At 51.0% G+C, this 19198-nt stretch overlaps 11 protein-coding genes across 11 annotated transcripts; 9 read left to right on the top strand and 2 right to left on the bottom strand.

Annotated features, from left to right (window-relative positions):
• Positions 1-56: 56 nt before the first annotated feature.
• CONPUDRAFT_55669 (HSP20-like chaperone) lies at positions 57-716 on the top strand (the record flags this gene model as incomplete). Its single annotated transcript, XM_007770021.1, has 2 exons — positions 57-423; positions 496-716. 2 exons carry the CDS (start codon positions 57-59, stop codon positions 714-716), a joined length of 588 nt encoding a protein of 195 aa, XP_007768211.1.
• Positions 717-1259: 543 nt separating this feature from the next.
• Positions 1260-2756, top strand: CONPUDRAFT_137091 (uncharacterized protein). The gene is made up of 5 exons (XM_007770225.1): positions 1260-1562; positions 1628-1686; positions 1748-1832; positions 1885-1926; positions 1980-2756. The coding sequence occupies exons 1-5, from the start codon at positions 1274-1276 to the stop codon at positions 2627-2629; spliced, it is 1125 nt and encodes a 374-aa protein (XP_007768415.1). The 5' UTR covers positions 1260-1273; the 3' UTR covers positions 2630-2756.
• A 176-nt stretch (positions 2757-2932) lies between these two features.
• Positions 2933-4443, top strand: CONPUDRAFT_90033 (Clavaminate synthase-like protein; the record flags this gene model as incomplete). The annotated part of the gene is made up of 8 exons (XM_007770224.1): positions 2933-3194; positions 3263-3464; positions 3520-3608; positions 3669-3720; positions 3776-3793; positions 3855-4021; positions 4074-4146; positions 4260-4443. The coding sequence occupies 8 exons, from the start codon at positions 2933-2935 to the stop codon at positions 4441-4443; spliced, it is 1047 nt and encodes a 348-aa protein (XP_007768414.1).
• Positions 4444-4637: 194 nt separating this feature from the next.
• CONPUDRAFT_123797 (nucleic acid-binding protein) lies at positions 4638-6252 on the top strand. Its single transcript, XM_007770223.1, has 7 exons — positions 4638-4834; positions 4897-4992; positions 5051-5486; positions 5540-5577; positions 5630-5728; positions 5782-5941; positions 5991-6252. Exons 1-7 carry the CDS (start codon positions 4676-4678, stop codon positions 6173-6175), a joined length of 1173 nt encoding a protein of 390 aa, XP_007768413.1. The 5' UTR covers positions 4638-4675; the 3' UTR covers positions 6176-6252.
• Positions 6226-8347, bottom strand: CONPUDRAFT_90031 (amino acid transporter; the record flags this gene model as incomplete). Its single annotated transcript, XM_007770222.1, has 12 exons — positions 6226-6365; positions 6417-6619; positions 6667-6872; positions 6929-7176; positions 7234-7287; positions 7335-7445; positions 7506-7675; positions 7730-7861; positions 7918-8011; positions 8062-8146; positions 8208-8246; positions 8282-8347. 12 exons carry the CDS (start codon positions 8345-8347, stop codon positions 6226-6228), a joined length of 1548 nt encoding a protein of 515 aa, XP_007768412.1.
• A 1908-nt stretch (positions 8348-10255) lies between these two features.
• Positions 10256-11086, top strand: CONPUDRAFT_104030 (ribosomal protein L6). The gene is made up of 2 exons (XM_007770221.1): positions 10256-10854; positions 10916-11086. Exons 1-2 carry the CDS (start codon positions 10267-10269, stop codon positions 10967-10969), a joined length of 642 nt encoding a protein of 213 aa, XP_007768411.1. The 5' UTR covers positions 10256-10266; the 3' UTR covers positions 10970-11086.
• Positions 11087-11425: 339 nt separating this feature from the next.
• CONPUDRAFT_153503 (V-type ATPase) lies at positions 11426-12233 on the top strand (the record flags this gene model as incomplete). Its single annotated transcript, XM_007770220.1, has 7 exons — positions 11426-11488; positions 11545-11557; positions 11612-11694; positions 11751-11826; positions 11880-11992; positions 12043-12128; positions 12182-12233. 7 exons carry the CDS (start codon positions 11426-11428, stop codon positions 12231-12233), a joined length of 486 nt encoding a protein of 161 aa, XP_007768410.1.
• Positions 12234-12766: 533 nt separating this feature from the next.
• Positions 12767-13070, bottom strand: CONPUDRAFT_39538 (uncharacterized protein; the record flags this gene model as incomplete). The annotated part of the gene is made up of 2 exons (XM_007769998.1): positions 12767-12912; positions 12986-13070. Coding segments are annotated over 2 exons (231 nt in total), but the record flags the coding sequence as incomplete, so codon positions are not given.
• A 431-nt stretch (positions 13071-13501) lies between these two features.
• Positions 13502-15592, top strand: CONPUDRAFT_82069 (uncharacterized protein). Its single transcript, XM_007770219.1, has 5 exons — positions 13502-14018; positions 14084-14778; positions 14834-14942; positions 14998-15062; positions 15123-15592. Exons 1-2 carry the CDS (start codon positions 13512-13514, stop codon positions 14621-14623), a joined length of 1047 nt encoding a protein of 348 aa, XP_007768409.1. The 5' UTR covers positions 13502-13511; the 3' UTR covers positions 14624-14778; positions 14834-14942; positions 14998-15062; positions 15123-15592.
• A 582-nt stretch (positions 15593-16174) lies between these two features.
• On the top strand, positions 16175-17586 carry CONPUDRAFT_72806 (CRAL TRIO domain-containing protein; the record flags this gene model as incomplete). Its single annotated transcript, XM_007770101.1, has 7 exons — positions 16175-16290; positions 16350-16479; positions 16528-16578; positions 16628-16660; positions 16694-16893; positions 16946-17020; positions 17073-17586. 7 exons carry the CDS (start codon positions 16175-16177, stop codon positions 17584-17586), a joined length of 1119 nt encoding a protein of 372 aa, XP_007768291.1.
• A 332-nt stretch (positions 17587-17918) lies between these two features.
• Positions 17919-19115, top strand: CONPUDRAFT_72805 (alpha beta-hydrolase; the record flags this gene model as incomplete). Its single annotated transcript, XM_007770100.1, has 6 exons — positions 17919-18237; positions 18305-18462; positions 18522-18564; positions 18624-18652; positions 18710-18777; positions 18842-19115. The coding sequence occupies 6 exons, from the start codon at positions 17919-17921 to the stop codon at positions 19113-19115; spliced, it is 891 nt and encodes a 296-aa protein (XP_007768290.1).
• Positions 19116-19198: the final 83 nt, after the last annotated feature.

Here is a 19198-nt window from a genome sequence, read left to right as displayed (position 1 = left end):
AATGGCGATCTATGGTCCCCTTCGCGATTTCATCAGGTAAAGGATCCACTACCAACATGTCTATCGCTCGGCAACTCTTCCGCGAATTCCGGCCCTTCTTCCAGATGCTCGAGCAGCCGCTGGGCAGAGCACCAGCTTCGCTCAACTCACACCGCTACTCCCTCTTCGACGACCCATTCATCGGATCTTTTCAGACGTCCCGCCCTGCGCTAGACGTTACTGAAGAAGGCAGCAATTACATCGTTGAAGCCGAGTTGCCCGGAGTCAAGAAGGAGGATCTGAATGTCAGGATAGGGGGTGACGGTCGCAGTGTCACAATCGAAGGCAAGGTTTTCAGCCGTAGGAGTGGAGGAGACTTCGATCCCAACGGAAATGACAACATTTCCCAAACCAATACTAGCGATAGCTCTGCCAGCTTAGAAGGTAAGGGTCTGTTTGTCAGTACAATCTATTAGTTAGTTGATTGTTCTCCCATAGGCGCTCCCGGGCCTTCAGCCGATGTGAACGCTGGTGCTGTTCAGAAGTCAGACCCGTCAACAACCGAACTCGCCTCTGAACGCGCATCTAGCATCTCGTCAAGCACGTTCTCTCGAACTGTGTGGTTGCCCCAGATGGTCGACAGCTCAAAGGTGTCGGCCAAACTGGATCATGGCGTCCTCACTTTGACTATCCCCAAGGTGGAGGACAAGGCACACACTACTATCAAGATCGAGTAAATGTGCGGATATAGTAATTGGGTACTAGGCTTATATGTTTTGAGCCGATGTTCTAAGCCGTGGAAGACAGAAAGGATGTGATAGGCATAAGCTTTACTTTACATTAATATTTGGCAATAATCAGATGTAGCAATTACTAGCACTCTCCACTCTCTCGCGTTTCTGTACTTTACCAAATCATGACGACCCTGCTGCCTCCAGATAATGCAGTACATTTCGGTCTGCGACACCCCTCATCAATTGCTTTCTGCCGCTCTTGTGCAAATGAAAGGCGCGTCACAGGATGCTATTAGGCGGATTAACGGACGGGTGTAGGGGAGGGAGTGTAGACGCGTCCTGCGGGTGATGTGGCTAGTAGTAGTCCCTTGCACGATCCCTCCAATAATTCTCATACCGAACTTCCTCTTCCGTGTCCTCCTGTCGCGTTCCCTCCGCACCCTCCCCATCCTCCATCCAGCGCCTTCCCGACCCAGGATCATCCCTAGTCCCCATCCACCTGGCACCCCCTCTCCTCTGCCTCCTCCCCCCTCACTAGCCATCCTCCTCTCCCGCCAGTGATGGCTTCCTTCTACTCGGACAACTCATCAGTCCCTCCATCGTCAGTGCACCACAGTGCCATGGACGTCGACCAGACGGCGGACCAATCCAACCTTCATGACCTGCCTGCCGACTTCGAGGACGAAGCCGAGGTGGATGAGCTGGACTCGGATTCAACGGAAGCGGAAGAGGACACCGCCCAGGCCGAGCAGCCCGGCCAAAAAAAGACAGGCAAAAAGGTCTACTCGCGCGCACCAGGCTCGACCACGCTCCCCGTGTCGCGGCTAGAAAATATACTGCAGGCGGATGGTGTGTGCTTAAACATGTTGCAGCGGCACGCGTCAAATACTTCACTTACATTATGCCATGGTCAGGTGTGACAGGTGCGCTGACTATGTCTAAGGAAGCTTCATTTGTCCTATCCGTGGCAACGGTGAGCAAGATTACTACAGACATTCATCTCGCGAGCTCTGACCCGAGCGTCTTGTTACTAGGAGGAGTTCATAAAGCGAATGGCTCAGGCAGGTCACCGCGAAGCGTCGTCACAGCGTCGGAACATGGTCCATTATGCTGACATGGGTATGTTAACATGCCCCATCCGTGTATGTGATTTCGACTCAATTTATTGCAGCCATGTCGGTGCAGCAATATCAAGAGTTTATGTTTCTTCAGGGTAGGGTGCCCTCACAGTTACCTTGCTCGTATGTCCTTAATTTCTATTCTCAGATACGATACCGCAATCAATCTCGCTTGAAGAGGCCTTGCGGCTACGAGAGGCGAAGGAAAGAGAAGACGCAGATGGCATCCCAGCTATGTCAGCTTTTTCACAGCAACTCCAGTCCGCGTCTATTGTACCACCTTCAAGCTCGGCACAAACAAATGGCAAGGCGGCCATCGCTAAGGGAAAGGCGAAGGCTCTTGCCAACGGGAAAGAAAAGCCGTCCGTGACCGCCAACTCGAGTTCAACAGCTCGCGAATCTTCACACCGAGAGGGTAGCAGGCGACACTCGAGCACAGACGAACACCCTGAAGGGCGCGTCTCATCGCGGTCAAGTAGGAGCAGATCCGCGCGGGAGACACGGAGTGTCTACGAGGAAGTCAACGGCAATGGTGTTTATGGTCTACCTAGCGCGTCATGGAATGGGCATAGTACGCCGCCACGGAGGAGCGCGCACACAGACTCGCGTTCTCCCTATGCGCACGATTCAATGCCAGCGCAAGAATACGCCTCTCCCGGATCTGGCTGGGCAGGCCAGTACACTGGTCCTGCAAGCGGGTTCATACAGGACTCGAGTGGTGGGTTCGCAGGAGTGCCGCAAAACCCGGGACGCACGATATACTCGCAGCAGTGGCCTGAAAACGGACTATACCGATAGCCGAAATCACTGCTCGCAAATGCCCGCATCTCTAATGTTCATATGCATAGTCTGTAATAACTCACTTTTGATGTCGTGTTATTAGAATATTTTGTTGACTGTAGACCACGACGCATCACTCAATTGGCATTACTGTACACGTCCTTATTTCCTTATCTTATCTCGTGGGCGAAACAACGGAGTGCGCCTGGCACTAGGCAAAGAACAGACCTTCACGCACCTTCAGTCCAAACTGACATCGTGTCCACCCCGCCTTAACCTTGCCCTGAGCATTGTATAACTACTTGAATGCCTACAATCCCAATGTCCAACCGCGAGGCAGCCGGACTCCCGATCATAGACATTGGCCCCTATCTTGATCCTGCAGCGGACGAGTCGGCGCGCCAGGACGTTTCGTCTGCTCTCCACGCCGCCTGTCTCAAGTATGGTTTCTTTTACCTCGACATCTCCAAGTTCGTCGATAAGTCGGAGCCAGAGGATCTGACTCAGCTCGCGCGCAAGTTCTTCGCCCTGCCGCAGGAGGATAAGGACAAGATCTCCATCAAACACCAGGACTTCGCTCGCGGTCATTCTTTCCTCGTCATCCGTGTCGCTCTTACCCTAATATCCTAACACACCTATGCTTGTACACAGGATATCAAAGGCTTCAGGAAAATGTGACTGGTGGAAAGGCAGATAATCATGAAGGCATCGACTTCTACAAGCCAGTGGAGTTGCCTGACAAAAGCAAGCCGTTGTGGGGAGAGAACCAGTGGCCCGATGTGCCGGGGTTTAAGGAGAAATACGACGCGTGGGTTGCAAAGATGAAGAATCTTGGCATGATTGTCATGGAAGCGTACGTTTCCTTCTGTCTTCCGCCTACCGAGAGGGTTACGAGACGTACTGGCTAGGATGGCTATCGGCCTTGGAATGGCGAAGGACGAATGGGAGGCGCTCAAGCATGAAGTGGACGACTCGTTCTGGGTGATGAGGATCATTGGTAAGCTGATCATCCCCGGTGTGTGTATTGCTCGGAACCGAAAAGCTAAGTAAGAATAAGGTTACCCTCCACTGCCGAATGACTACGATGGTTTTTCGTGTGGTGCACATAAGTAAGCCAGCAAAGTTCGCTGTTTGAGCAAGCGACTAAAGATCGGTGCTGCAAAGGGATTATGGGTGTTTGACGTGAGCATATATGCAGCTATCTTCAATACAAGGTTAAGGAACTGAAGGAAGAGTCGGCTAGCTTTCTCTATGCCGATCCAACGAAGTCCGCACTGCAAGTATTCGTGAAGCAGCCAGGGGCTCGTCCGTCCCAAACAAACGGATTGCCAACAGAGAATGGGGCAGAGGATGGCGTATGGATTGACGCAGATCCTATTCCTGGCTGTGTTGTGTGTAACATTGGAGAGAGTAAGCCTGTCTCCACCTAGACTTCGAAGTGCGAGGTTGCTGAATGCGCCAGTGTGGGAGATCTGGACTCAGGGACTATACAAGAGTACGTTGCACAGGGTAGTCCACCGTGGATCAAATTATCGGTAAGTGTCTTCATGCCAGTATTGTGAGGAGAGATGCTGATGAGTACTTCTAGGGTTTCGTTCGTGCAGATTTGCCGAGTGAGATATGTTTTCAACGCTGACTAAACTGACAGGATACCGTTTTTCTTCGAGCCCAACTTCTCCGCAAATGTCACCCCTCTTCCTGCTGCCCTCCGTATTATAGAGAAGAATAGATCATTAGAGACAAAGGAGTACGCGCCAGTGAAGTATGGAGATTTTCTTCTTCGAAAGGTGACAAACAACTTCGCCGTTGATGGTAAAGGGAGATACGATTAAGTAGCGGCGTGTAGTGTTGATCTCTATGAAGTATCTTTGCTCAACTAGTTTCTGCTTGCTCCATGTCAGGGTCGAAAAGCGCGCGTTTGAGGCTGACTCTGGCCCGACGCGTTGCTCGTTACCTACTTAGCACCATCACGTGGCTTTTATTTTATCTAGCATGCACGGAATCTTGACTCGATCGATCCGGGCGTCGAACCGGCACTTACTCCTCATCCATCTCCGACGAACCATGTCCCTCGACGTGTCCGTCGCCAAACTCCACGCGTCTGTCAAGGATCTCATCACCAAATCCGCTGCCTCGCCAGGGACGACTGGGGCAGATCAGGTTGAAGTTGCATCTTGGGTAGACAAGGTCGCGCAGGGGGAGATCAAGGCAGAATCTCTCAAGGTCATTTGTTCGTTTGCAGGAAAACTAGATATGGCGACGAAACTAAAATCGTATGGATACAGGACCTCGATGCTCTGCTCGTCCAACGCACATATGCTGTCAGCAATTACTTCTCCGCCGCGGATGTTGCCCTCTATGGCGCTCTTCACCCTCTTGTGGTACGTAGCACTAACTTGTATGCGTATGTCTGTGGATTCCCTTATCATACTATTATAGTCTCAACAAAACCATGCGCAAATACACGCAACTCCTTCTTTGACCCGCTACTTCGACCATATCCAGTCACGTCCGGAAGTTCGCACCGCGGCCGACCAGCTCTCCTTCTCGGTTGTTAGCCTTGGAATTGAAAACGCACCGCCTATCGAGCGCAAGGTCGAGCCTCCCAAGAAAAAGGAGAAAGCTCCGAAGGCGCCAGCCAGCGCGGAGAGTGCGGCCACTGCACCTGCTGCAAAAGTAGAGGGAAACCCTGAGGCAACTCAGGACAAGGCTCCCAAAGAGAAAAAGGAGAAGAAGAAAAAGGAGGGTGCCGCACCTGCTGAACAGGGCGGAAAGAAGAAAAGTGAGGCTGGTGGCAAGGGCAGTGCAACGGCAGAGGATGCTGGCGAGCCTGTGCCATCTATGGTCGACCTTCGGGTCGGTCACATCATTGATAGTGAGTGTCAGCCGTTTGAGAAAGTGTGCCTCTTTTTGACACACACTATGCAGTCAAGAAACACCCAGACGCGGATGGCTTGTACGTTGAGGTACGTTCATTGCACCATGATTTTGTCACATGGGCTAAAGCACCATGCATAGCAAATCGATGTTGGTGAGGATGAGCCAAGGACTGTGGTCTCTGGTCTGGTGCACTACATACCCATCGAGGAAATGCGGGATAAGTACCTTGTTGCTGTTGTACGTGATCCTCCTCGACGAAACTCCGATTCTTTGACGTATGTGACATCCAGTGCAACCTTAAACCTGCCAACATGCGCGGTGTCAAGAGCTTTGCCATGGTGCTATGTGCTACTGCAAAGGAAGGAAAGGAAGGTGGCATTGAGTTGATCCAGCCTCCCGCCGGCTCAAAACCTGGCGAGCGGGTCTACTTCGAGGGTCCAGAATATGAAAGTAGGTCGACATATCTCTGTATTAGTATAAAAAGCTGACTCAAACATAGATGGCACGCCATTGTCCCAGATGAACCCCAAGAAGAAGATCTTCGAGACTATCCAGCCCGGCTTCATTACTCTGGACTCCAAAGAGGCGGCATGGGTTAACCCCGCGACAAAAAGCGTGCACCGTATACGTACGAAGGACGGCGTGTGCGTCGCCCCCACTCTCGTCGGAGCGTCGCTATCATAGACAAGTAACCATGTGGTTTGCATATTACATCTGACAATCAAGACTGTATACTACGTACTCTCCTCTTTTTCATTCTCATACTTTTTGTTGTCTATATTGGGTACGGGCCCGGTAAACCAATGCCGCGCGGAGAATATCCAGGATAGGGAAGCGAACAAAGCAACCGCCATTACCAGTACCACGGAGTAATCTTCGCGAAGAGAGTGAGAAGAGACAGCGAAGGTGAATCACGTTCACTCACTCATGGTTTGGGCGTCTACTTGGCGTGCATATGGGAACAGCAACATGATCACCATGAATACTGTCCACAAAACGGAGATGGCTCCAGATAGTCTTGACCATCTCCCTAAGCTAAACGGCCCGGGTTTAAACTTTTTCTCGCCAGAGGTAATCCGAAAGTATATGGGGGTGACGTAGGAAACATATAGACCGATGACCGAAGCACTGTCACACGTAAGCACCTCAATTGACAGAGTGAAAAATCCACTTACGAAGCGAGGGAATCGAACGCTGCTGCAGAGAACGAAAGAATTCCACAGATGGCCGACATAAGAATGACAAACCAGACAGCGTTGATTGGAGTGAGGGTATAAGGGTTGATATGTTTCCACCAGCGTGAGCCGGGCAATGCATTATCTCTGGAGAAAGCAAACACGACTCGAGAAGCATCAACAGCCTGTGAGCATCCGCACATGTACTACACATACCAGTTGTCAGCTACCTTCGAGCTGAGTGTACAACGTTTGAGCTTACCTGAAGCACAGCAATGGGTATCCACAACGCCAGAGATCCCGTTTTACCCAAAGTATCTAAAAAGACCTGGCCCATGGGTAGAGGCAAAGTAGTCTGCAGGGTTTCCGTGACTGACTGCGTCGCAAAAGAGGCTGCAATGTAATATAACCATCCAAGTATCTCTGTGGCCGCTACGCCAACAAGGATCGCTATCGGCGCAGCTCTCGCGGCGTTTGCCGTCTCTTCAGCGATGTGAGCAGCGGAGTCATCTGTTGAACCGGATCAATGGAAGTCACAAGGCATGAGTATGCAAGACGCCTACGTACAACCAGTCAAGGACCACATCGGTGAGGTAAATGCCAGAATGAAGGCCCATCCATCTATGAGCGGTGAGATACGAATGACCGTTTCGAGTATGAATTCTTACTGTTCCCCCACCCAGTGTTGTTTTCGAATGAGGTGAACGCCGTTTTGGCGGATACTCTCCTGTCACCTGCGCACACAAGCAGAGCGATGATGGCAGAGAACGTAGTGCCCACTGAGTGCAGCCCGAGTTGTAAGCAGTCCACTCAAACATCCATGCGGGCGGCAGACTAACAGATAATCACCATGATAACTACAGTCATTCTAGCGAGGACACGCGTCCCAGCCGAGCAGATGATACCCTGCGTGAAGTGAATGGCCATCAGGATTCCGAACGTGGCCGCCTGAGTCAAAATTACGGCCCCATCTGTGGCCATTGAGATGGCCGACGTGATCATGATTGCACTCGACGCTGCGTCAGATTGAACCTCGGTAATAATTCTATAAGATATAGCTTACCTAGAGTAGTTGATGGAACAGACAAGAGTGATCTGACCGGTGATGTTTGACCACCCCGTAATCCAACTGGCCAGGGCAGAGCGATTTTCGGAGGCCATTTTAGCAGAGAAGTAGTAAAGGCCTGCGCTAGTTCTGCGAGAGGTTTGTCTTCGTCCAATCCATGAAATATGCCCATTTCGGACACGTACGGCATAGATGAGGCAAGTTCTGCCATTGATGCAGGAATGCACATGACGGGGAACGATGCTATGAACCAGGCCCATATAATGGCCATATGGCCACCTAGGAATTTTGACTGAGAGCAATAACCCGACATGAGTCGTTGGTCTTACCAGACAGCAAAGGATATTGATATCCTGTGGTGATACCGCAAGATACTGCCATAATAGCCAAGGAGAATGACACGGTCTCTAGCAGCTGGGCGATGTAGCGTTTGGTTAGTTGCAAGAGAAGTAAAGCTTTCAGACAAACAACACACCGAAAACTCTCGCCTAAATTCGCTCCTATATCCCACTTTCTGAGGAGCGCGTTATCAGCAGCCGAACGCTTGACATCCAGGTCATCCTGACTATCAACTTCAGAGGACGTGACAAGAGCGTCATCCTTGGTTTTGGCCATGCCAATTGAGGAGAAAGTATCGATGAATGATCCCTGAGAGCAAACCAGGGCTGAAGAAGCGTATGACGACCGTTGAAATACTTATAGGCAACTGACTGTAGAAGATAAGGGCATGACCTTCGCAGGACCTCAGAGCACGGAGTGCCCCCTTTAGTTCCTCGCTCTTATCGCCCAGCCCCAGCGATACCGCGTGCCAGACGACGCCCACGCCAAGGTTGTATATTTAGCATTGCTATCAAGCGCAAGCGTTGAAGCTGATGCCCAGTGCTGAGAGCGGCCCAGACAGTTGCAGATATCCTTCACAGTCAGAACAGCGAACGGAGGCCGATATCTGGGGAGAATTCACTCCGTCAATGTCCGTGACGCACGGAGCGGATGCATGTTTACGCTGGACGTTGGCGATGAAGGCAAATTAGAACCTTTGCTATGCACGAGAAGCGTTGGCGAGAACGCGCCGATGATGAATTGACGGCGCGGTCCGGGGACGTCAGTGTCACAAGACAAGAAACGATCAAGTAGCCAAAGAAAGTTCACAAAAGTAGAGTCTAAAGAGTCCGGCCCCCCACTTTTATCCAGTTTGCGTTCTTCACGTTCATCCTAGGTAGCAAAACCGTCTGAGAGGAGGATTTATCGTCTATTGATCAGCCACCAGCAAACTCTACGACGTCTTCAAGTTCAAAAGAGAATAGAAAATATGAAACGCATCTCACTATCGCACCTGGTAATTCGTACCAGCTAGTTCAGGTTATACACTGCGTCGGTTCCTTCTTGATACCTTCGTAACCCTTGTCGTCTATGCTGGGAACTTGAGCATAAAAGATGGTTTGAGGAGTAATACTCAGTCACCCCGTTATCCAGCGGGCCCAAGGCAGAGCGTCTCTCTTCGAAGAAATAGTAAGGCCCCGCGCTGATTGCGAGGGGTTTTGCATCATTATCAGTATCAGGCAGATGTTCTGTTGAAATTTTAGTTCTGGGACAGACGAGGTAAGCTCTGCCATTAACACAACAATGCATGATATGGAAGGTTATGATAGCTATACCGAGGCCATATATCCGTCCGTAGGATTTCAGCGAGATGCACACCGATGTCATTCAACTGACTGTACCGGACAGTAGCGGATACTAGTAAGCTGTTGTGGAACTGCAGGATACTGTCAGGGCAGACAGGGAGAAGGATTGTCTCCAGAAGTTACATGGCGCCAGCGTTGTTTGCCTAGTGTGCAGCTTGGGGCGTCAGATAGACAACTCACGGAGACTCTCACATGATCTCGCTCCTATATCCAACTCTCCTGAGCAGAGCGTTGTCAGTAGCCAACCTCGTGGATTGATTGTCATCGTGACTGTCAACCTCGGAATAGGTAATCATCCTGAGCGTTATCTTTAGCTTTATCCATGAGCACGAGCGTCGAAGCCGACAGGTACCGAGACTGAAGTGCTGTAGAACATTGAAAGGAACTCAAAGAGAGACCTGAGCCAGAAGAGACAGGAAACCAATTGAGAATAAAGTAGACTCGCCAACTTTTGTTTTGTACCGGGGCTAGCGCGTACTGGATAGGACCTCGCCAAAGCTCACAACTTTAGACCGGATAACCGAGGACAAGATAGATCAAAAGTGAGGATTGTATCGGAGAGTTAGTAGGAACCACAGAGTAGTACTAGATTTTGCGCCGGCCAAGGGGTCCATGATGCGTGGGGTCGAGGCATACGTCAAGTAAGCTGAACTTGAGCTTGAGCTTGAGCGACGACAACAGGTATGTATATGTAAGGTGGGTGGCCGAATCCATTTCATGGAGATAAGGCAAGGACCGAGTTAGCCGAAGTCCGCTCGGGAGTAAAGAGACCGAGCCCTGGGTACGGATACTTTACACGCTCCTTCACTTTTGTCGGCCAAGCAACTCGGAGTGCTGTGGTGACAAAGTATGCTCCCCAGACCAGTCTTTCGGCAGGCTGTCCGCCATTTCAGCTCGACGCCCAGGGTTTCCGTGCACATATCACACATTGGCAAGGCACCCATCAACGTTCCTCAAAATGTTACCCTCACTCCTACATCCACCGCCGTTACCGTGACGGGTCCGCTCGGCACTACCTCCGTCCCTCTCGATCCCTTCATACGGCTTACCTTCCCTCAGCCGAACCTTCTCAATGTCGCTGTGGAGGACGCAGAGACTAAGAAACAACGCGCTATGTGGGGGACGACGCGCACTTTGATCAACAACGCGGTCATTGGTATGACCGAGGGCTTCACTGTTCCCTTGTACCTCGTCGGCGTTGGTTACCGCGCGATACTCGAGGAGGACCCAAGAGGTACGGTGGATGGTGGCTGCGGGAAGCGACTCAACATGAAACTCGGACACTGTCACGTCATTTATGTCCCGATACCTGCCCACATCAAGGCAGAGGTGCCTTCGCCAACAAAGATTGTGCTTAGCTGCAATGACAAACAGCGTCTTGGACTGTTTGCTGCCGAGGTGCGCAAGCTCAGGCCTCCAGAACCCTACAAGGGAAAGGTATGTGATCTTCGCTTACTACATCACTTTTTGTGCATCACTTATAAAACTCTTTTCTTAGGGTGTCTTCATTGGGGACGAGCAAATCCGAATAAAGGCGGTCAAGAAGAAATAGTCGCTTTCTCATAGACATTTTAGATACACATTCATAATTTGCTGTTGCACTAAACATCATTTTGCATGCCTAGACGTGCAGGGCTGTTTGACATAAAGTTGGGTGCCTAGTCTTGAGCCTACAAGTCCTGGATTTACAGTAAGAGAGGACTGGAACACGAAATAGGGAGCAAGTAAAAGTGTTCATCTGGTGGTCTCGAGTGGCTCATGAGTTGTCATTCAGGAGTGTGTATGCTCTTCTGGAGTGAGATGAACCACACGCGAGTACTTGGTACAGACCTCTTATGTATTGCAACTGAAGCAATGAAGTACTGAAGTTCGGCGCCAAACGCTAGAAGCCCCAGGCGTCACGTGTGTGACTCTGTGAGGGGACTAACGTCTGACAGTCTGGCACCTTCACCGCAACGACGACAGTAGCATCGATTCCTCTGACGCTCTTTCCTTGTATCCGCTCAACATGTCATCCGAGATGTGCCCGCCTTTCGCTCCTTTCTTCGGCTTTGCCGGTGTAGCGTCTGCAGTGAGTTTCCCTCATGAATTCCGGGTTCAAGTTCCAGCTAACGTTGCACGTCGTAGATGATATTCAGCAGTAAGTCTACCGGTTGGCTAATAACCTACACGTCCTAAATCCACGTACCTTCAGCTGTCGGTGCAGCTTTCGGAACGTCAAAGTCCGGCATCGCCATTGCCGGCCTGGGCAGCTTCCGCCCAGAGCTGATCATGAAGGTACGTTCGCAGCACGCAGCAGCGACCGCAAATGCCGACTTGCATTGAACGTTTAGTCGCTCGTTCCTGTCGTCATGTCTGGTATCATTGCCGTGTACGGCCTGGTCGTTTCAGTCTTGATAGCAGGAGGCCGTATGTCTCCCTTGAATCATACACGAGCACATGTGACTGACGCATATACGCAGTCTCTCCAAACGACTACCCCTTGTCATCAGGTTTTATTCACCTAGGTGCTGGCCTCTCTTGCGGTCTCACCGGCCTGGCTGCCGGATATGCTATTGGCCTTGTTGGAGATGCGGTATGCAGCAGTCTTATACGGAAAGTTACAGAACTAACTCCTCTATGCAGTGCGTTCGCGCATACGTCTACGAGAACCGGGTGTTCGTCTCAATGGTCCTCATCTTGATCTTCGCCGAAGTGTTGGGTTTGTACGGGTGTGTGCTAGTTCACTTTAAGCCCGAAATCAAAGTTAAACGACCTTGTATAGACTCATCGTAGCCCTCCTCATGAACACGAGAGTTACTGGCGTCACCTGCTGAATTGCACCCTGATGTGTCACGCTCTGAGTGCTCGTACGAATTTCTACTGGTGTGTGGGGTGAAGGAGCGTATTTTACATGATAATGATGTTCGAAGAAGGAAAGGGCGGTGGCGCAATGATAATATAACCTGTTCATTTGGATCCACGACTGTCGTGGCTGTCGCCACTTTCGGAAGAGGGGCTTCTCCTTCTGTGCGGTACACGCCGCTTCCTGTCGCTTGAGCGCGAAGACCCGGAAGAGGAACCAGAGGCTGAGGACGAGCCTGAATCCGAGTCCGAATCAGAACCAGAACTCGAGTCGCTCTCAGAAGAAGACCGTGAAGACCTGTACAAGTACAATGAGGTCAGGTAGGTTCAAGAGGTGGATTGAAGAGATAGACCTCCTAGGTCTCTTACTGGGCTTCCGAGCAGCTTCCTCCGACTTCTCACTCTGCCTCTCCTTCTCCTTCGCCTCGAGGATGCGATTCGCAGTTCCGCTCCTGAAAATGTCGCAAATGAGCATGAGTCTACTCGTCCTGAGAGCAATGACGAACTTGTTTTTGAATTCCTCCGGAACTTCGACGGACGGCTTGCCTGCGTCCTTCAGTTTAGCCAGCGACTTTGGATTCTCGAGGATCTCCGTGCGAGAAGGCCGCGAGATGTACGGACGCGTCGACTTGCACTCGTATATGAAATGGCCTGCCGCATACAAATTGTCATAGAAGAGGTCAGCTTCAACTCGGTATTCAGAGGTGGCGTATCGTGGACAAACCCCGACCCAAACATTTTTGGCAGACTGTGGACGCGTTGGCGCGAGGGTTGTTGTTGGATTTATGATGCGGTGCGTACTTGGACATGGTTGTTGAGATGTTGATGTACGAGTGGCGAAACAGGGCGATGTGTTCCGCACACTCATCCCGTTCACTGCGTGCTACGCTGACGTAATGCTGTGCTCTGCTACATCTTGCAAGCAGCCAATAGCTTCAACGTCCTTTCTTAGTTTGGCTACGTAGGCCGTAAAATTTGTCTTCGTTGAAGCAAGACAGAACACCTCTCATTAATCCTCCCTACTTGAATTTGAGCCAAACCTTCTCAGGATACTTCGTCTTCATCAAATTGCTTGCGTAAGGGTACCTATGATCACTGGCAGGACCATAGCGAGTCAGTATAAATCAAGATGACTCCGTCATGTACAGCATGTCTGGCATTTAAAGGGGAAAGCTAACAATGAGCGCTAGCGCTAAAAACCCGTTTCCAGCTGATCTGCTCACGTTCACCGATAGACCATATTTCTCCACATGGGTGGTCGCGCTTTTCTCCAAAACCCAGCCTTTACGTCGAGCTCTTTCCCTCGTCTCCCCCCTGAGCTCTACTTTGAGCTCAGGGACTTCTACCTCTCCGCACTCAAACCTTTGTACGAGCGTGTGGAGATACCAGCGGAGCCGCCAAGCAAAGCTGACTACGGAGACATAGACTTCCTCGTGCTCGGACCGATCGCCCGTAACGCGAGTGACGACGGCAGTAATCATGAAGATATCAAACGCGCACTCGGTGCTGTGGATGTGTTGGCTATGTCCGAAAATAGGACCTCGAATTATGCTGTCCCTCTCAAGAGGAACCATCATAGGTCCTGCAACTTTGCGTCATCGGACGGGCAGAAATACGTCCAGGTCGACGTTCATGTTTGCGCTTCGGAGCTTGAGCTTCGGAACATACTACTTATTCATGGGTATGGCGACCTCGGAATGATCATTACAGCCACAGCGAGGGCTTGTGGCCTTTCTATTGGAACGAAAGGGATGAAGGTCAGTCGTGATTCAGATAAGAAGGCAATCTGAATATTAGGTTGCTCATGAACCAATCTTGCCAGATGACAAGTCCACACCCGAACCCACCTACCCTTCTCACCTCGTCTGCGTCAGAAGCATTCGAATTTATGGGTCTCTCATTGAGCACTTGGGAGAAAGGCTTCACCACCCAGGAGGCCATCTTTCGCTTCGCCGTAACATCACGGTTCTTCGCTTTCGCAAAGCTTGACACGAGCGGAAATCATAAACTGGGCGAAGAGCGCACAATGTACGGAGAATTCTTGAGTTGGGCACGCATCCATGCCACCTCTCCAGGGTGCTCAAAAGACGTCGAAGAGGTGAAGAAGGAAGCGCTAGAACATTTTGGAAAGAAGGGCGAGTGGGACGCGATGGTCAGAGATAAGCATGAGCGAGAGTGGCTGAAGGGGCATTTCAATGGACGCTTAGTCCAAGAGTGGACCGGGCTCAATGGGAGAGGAATCAAAATGGTCATGGATAAGATAAGGTCTGATGCCGGCGGTGAGCGTATGCTGGTGAACAAGGACAGTGCGGAGCTCATCACGCTTGCTCAGGAGGCCAAGGCGCAGTTATATTTGCGCTAGCGGGATTAGCACAGTTTGTCAGTTTGTTTGAGGTTTAACGCTAGCTTATTGCAAAGTTCAGTTTACCATACGTAGGGTATGAGCCTGTAAGGGACCCTCCGCTTATACTCTCGATAAGCCGTCGCAGTGTCTGTATCTTTGAGAATAACATCCTCCTAAAAACAGGATCAGCCGGAGAAGATAGAATTGCGTGCTGAAGCTGAAGCCTACCTCAATAGGCATTTTGATAGCGAAGGCGAGAACATTGAAAGGTAACGCTTACAAGGGAACATAGGACCAGTACATGGACGAATACATGACGGTCTGAGCCAATGCAGCACTAGAGTACGCCCTTTATCAGCATGTCATGAGGATAAATCGCCGTTGTCACGTACAGATAGACTGGGTGTCTGACAAATGAAAATGGCCCGGTAGTCACCACTTTGGCATTCTTGCGGCGCTGAAATGAATAATTTTAGTCCATCGTGGGCACTTACGGCGACGAGACGGAGGCACACACCCCGAGCGAGTGCCACTGCGATCCCAGATGCTCAAACGTCAGGCGAATGAACATTTCGATCAGCAGCGATACGGCACATGCGCCACCTCTGATGAGGGTTCTCTGCTCCGCTGACTCCACAATTCCTGGCAGCCCTGCCTCGAGCATCCAGCTGGGCTGCTGAAACTCACTGATTGTGATGGCCAGCACGAAGGTCAAGACAGGAGCAAAGGATGCGACCCCATGCATCGGACCGGCAAGACGGACCCAGAACGAAGTTGGGATCGTTTCGGGGCGCACGGGGCCTGCCAGGGATTCGGCGACAGCCTTGCACTCGCGTACGCTGGCCATAGTGCGGTATGTTACCCAGACTGTGGTCGCGACTGCGACAGCGTCCATATATTTGTACATCTCAGAAAGCTGGAAGCCTGAGAGAAGCATAGTTGAGAATAGTGCAAGGAATAGTGGGCTGGTCACTGAGTAGACACCTGAGTGGGGACGTTGTTTTGGACGATACGACTGCTAATGCCATGATTACCATTTTATAGGCTGCAGGTCTTTACTTCTCCGTTTTGAGTACATCAGAGATTGCGTGCACTCAAGCTTCGAATTGAGAGTGGAAGACGGAAGTGCGTTGGTGTTCCCCTCTGATTGGACGGAGAGTAACCTAGAGTAACTTGCTCGGTCCTTTGGCGACTGATGCGGTTCTCCACCTTGTCAGCTTACCATAAATAGTAAAACTTGTCAGCAATGATTTGGTGGCGATGCACAGCGACGAATCTGGCGCCCTCCGTCATCGGAACCAGCTACTCCAATTCGACGACTCGCTGTTGCGTTCTAACTTATCCCTGCCAACGATACCAAGGCACTCGAGCATCTCTCACGCTCTGAGACGATGTGCAATTACACCCGCTGAACTTGCTCATTTTCCCTCGAGGCTATCCGATATCCTTGTGAACGGTCACGATTCACAACGCTGAGATCACCCCGTACCCAGCCTCTCTGATCAGCCTCGGTTGCACCATTCGCACCGCGTCCTAGGCTTTCAGTACCGTTCTTCTGCCCTCATAACCATGTCTGTACTAGATGCGGAGCACCAGCGTAAGCTTGCTCAATTTAAAGAGGAAGTGTTTGGCGAGGAGATTATCCATGAGGGAGATTCGATTGGCACTGATGACGAAACATTGTTGTAAGCACCGTTGTTTTTCTGCCAAGTATACCGGTTTGCTCAGGCATTCATGCTTTCAGGCGTTTCCTTCGGGCACGCAAGTTTGACTTACCTCAGTCCAAGTTGATGCTCAAGAACTGTCAGCATTGGCGCAAGACCGTCGGCGGGAAAGGCATCGACAAGTTGCACGAGGAGATTAATCCATTTGACGTGTGTCAGTTCACAACTTTACCTTTGACTATGGCTTATGGCCTAAAGTACCCAGGTCGAAGCGAAGTTCTCAAACATTGGGCCATGTTCGTCCATAAGGTGTGTCTTTTATTGTGTGTGACTTGACATGAGCCTTACACCAAACCAGACAGACAAGGTTGGTGTGATAAACTGTCACAAAGTGAGTTGTCGACATTGATTCCGCAAATCATAGCAAGGACGGCCAGTGAGCGTCCAAATATTTCGTGAACTCAACCTTCCGGAACTCTATAAACATATCACCCCGGAGAAGCATTGGGATGCCATATGTGTGAATGCGGATAACCTGACCCGAGAGATATTGCCTTCCTCTTCTCGTGCTGCTGGCAGACACATTGGCACTGCGTTTGTGATTACAGACCTCAAAGGATTTACGTATGTTATCCAATTCTCCGAGGGTTCACGTCTGATGGTGTTTTTTATATAGTCTATCTCAATTTTGGCAAGTGAAGTCACTCGCAAGAAGCTCTTTCCAGATATCTCAAGATTATTTTCCCGAAACGTACGCGAAAGACCGAGGCAGCTCTCCTATGGTCACTCATACTTCTTTTCAGGATGGGTCGACTCGCTATTATCAATGCGCCGTCATCGTTTACATTCATTTGGAATGTTGTCAAGCGTTGGCTATCCAAGGAAACACAAGAGAAGATCGACATCCTGGGTGTTGACTACAGGGATAGGCTCCTCGAGCTTATTGACGCGGATAGTCTCCCAGCGATTCTTGGTGGCTCGTGTCAGTGCAAGGAAGGCTGTGATGCGAGCGGTGCCGGCCCGTGGATGGACGAACGTAGGGCGAGGGCGAATGGCCAAGCGCCTGGCGTTGAACACGATGCCAGTCTCTTGGAACAGACTACGGATGACGATGGTACGGCAGATGAGCAGGTGCCTAATAAGAACCTGGACATCCCCGAGATCAACGGAGAGAGCGCACAGAAGGCGGCGGACAAACATCAACAAGACGCTGACCCATCGACGGCGAATGACATATCCATGCTCGCCGAATCACACATCGGGTATGACGGCAGTGCCCCGAAGCCCTCTGTGCTCGCCGCAGCCAGTGCTAGCTAGCCATGAGAAGCATGTCGCAGCTGCCTGGAGAATACGAGTCGACTCTATCTCCTTACGTGCTAGTTTTTGCATAGAACATTATTGCTCATATTTCCAGAACAAATCATAGCTACCTGACTCACCATGACTCGAAGTGCTGATTAGGGCTTGTGGTCGGTTTCAATTTGAATGGTTGGGCCGGAATTCACATCACAAGGCGGAAACAATTACTGTGATGACGACAATCGAAGTGACTAAGCGCGCGCCGGCTCGCGACACGCTCACATATATATGGATTCACCCCGCGCCTCCCTCTTCACTTTCTAACTCTGACCCGAGTACAGAGTAGCGCAATGGCTGAGACACCTTTTACGATTTCCGTTCCAGATGAAGAGCTCGCGCGGCTGCGTGCCAAGCTCGAGCTCACCACCCTTCCTAATGAAGTCGAGGGCGCTGGCTGGGACTACGGCGCGCCCCTATCCGACATACGACGTCTCGTCGGGAAGTGGAAGAACGGGTACGACTGGCGCAAGCACGAGGCTGCGCTCAACGCCGAGCTGCCCCAGTTCACGCGCGACATAGCCATCGACGGGTTTGGGTCGCTCAATATCCACTATGTGCACAAGAAGAGTGACTGCCCGGACGCCATCCCGCTGCTGTTCGTCCATGGCTGTAAGTTCGCTCTGTTCTTGATACGCATTGGGATGACGGTTTGATGAAATCTTTGGTGCTTGTTCAGGGCCTGGCTCCTTCATTGAAGTCCGCAAGATTCTCCCCCTCTTGACGGAGACTTCACCCGAGCACCCCAGTTTCCACGTTGTCGCCTTTAGTCTTCCTGGATATGGTTTCTCTGAACCTGTCCTGAAGCCCGGATTCCATGGCCCTCAATATGCTGAGGTTCGCCATCATTTAGTCTCAACAAGCATGGTATTTACATGTAGTTTACATCTTACTAGCTGGGGAACAAGTTAATGCTTTCCCTTGGATACAACGAATATGGTTCGTACAGTAAATTCTCATGGCCTCAAATCGGAACATGCTAATGACCGTTTACGCAGTTGCTCAAGGCGGAGACTGGGGTTACTTGGTTAGCCTGCACCCAAATGTTGCTCCGAGTCTAAATCTCATTCCTGAGTGCTTGTAGATCACTCGCAAGATTGCCGAAATTTACGGCGGCAAGCACGCCAAGGCTTGGCACACTAACTTCCCTATGTTCGTTTTCTGGGTTTCTTCAGGCTCACTGGACGCACAGCCAAGGTCTAACATTACTCAACAGCGCTTCACCACCTTCGCCCGTCTGGAACCCATTATCCTTCCTAGGACTGATCACGACTATGTACCTGTCTGGTCCTAGTCAGGAGAAAGCAAATCTTGAACGTGCCAAGTGGTTCCGCGAGAATGGCTCCGGTTACTCCGCCGAACAGGGCACATGCCCTCAAACCCTTGGATACTCGCTCGCGGACAGTCCTGTCGGTCTGCTCTCATGGATTTACGAGAAACTGCACGTCTGGACCGATAACTACCCTTGGACCGACGATGAGGGTTCGTAGCCTATTCTGAGCGCCTTTAATACATTGCTGATGCTGGGGCTGCCTCTTTCAGTTCTAACCTGGATCTCCATATACTATTTCTC

Source organism: Coniophora puteana (assembly GCF_000271625.1).
Source record: "Coniophora puteana RWD-64-598 SS2 unplaced genomic scaffold CONPUscaffold_6, whole genome shotgun sequence".
Classification (NCBI taxonomy): Eukaryota; Fungi; Basidiomycota; class Agaricomycetes; order Boletales; family Coniophoraceae; genus Coniophora; species Coniophora puteana.
The sequence above is the reverse complement of the archived record's forward strand: the minus strand, read 5'-3'. Positions and strand labels throughout refer to the sequence as shown.

Coding starts and splice junctions, on each gene's coding strand:
- CONPUDRAFT_137091 (XM_007770225.1), top strand. CDS start 1,274: ATGGCTTCCTTCTACTCGGACAACTCATCAGTCCCTCCATCGTCAGTG. Junction 1,563..1,627: donor AAATATACTGCAGGCGGATG/GTGTGTGCTTAA, acceptor TGCCATGGTCAG/GTGTGACAGGTGCGCTGACT. Junction 1,687..1,747: donor TTGTCCTATCCGTGGCAACG/GTGAGCAAGATT, acceptor TCTTGTTACTAG/GAGGAGTTCATAAAGCGAAT.
- CONPUDRAFT_82069 (XM_007770219.1), top strand. CDS start 13,512: ATGGGTGGTCGCGCTTTTCTCCAAAACCCAGCCTTTACGTCGAGCTCT. Junction 14,019..14,083: donor TTGGAACGAAAGGGATGAAG/GTCAGTCGTGAT, acceptor CAATCTTGCCAG/ATGACAAGTCCACACCCGAA.
- CONPUDRAFT_123797 (XM_007770223.1), top strand. CDS start 4,676: ATGTCCCTCGACGTGTCCGTCGCCAAACTCCACGCGTCTGTCAAGGAT. Junction 5,578..5,629: donor CGGATGGCTTGTACGTTGAG/GTACGTTCATTG, acceptor CACCATGCATAG/CAAATCGATGTTGGTGAGGA. Junction 5,942..5,990: donor CGAGGGTCCAGAATATGAAA/GTAGGTCGACAT, acceptor ACTCAAACATAG/ATGGCACGCCATTGTCCCAG.
- CONPUDRAFT_104030 (XM_007770221.1), top strand. CDS start 10,267: ATGCTCCCCAGACCAGTCTTTCGGCAGGCTGTCCGCCATTTCAGCTCG. Junction 10,855..10,915: donor CAGAACCCTACAAGGGAAAG/GTATGTGATCTT, acceptor CTCTTTTCTTAG/GGTGTCTTCATTGGGGACGA.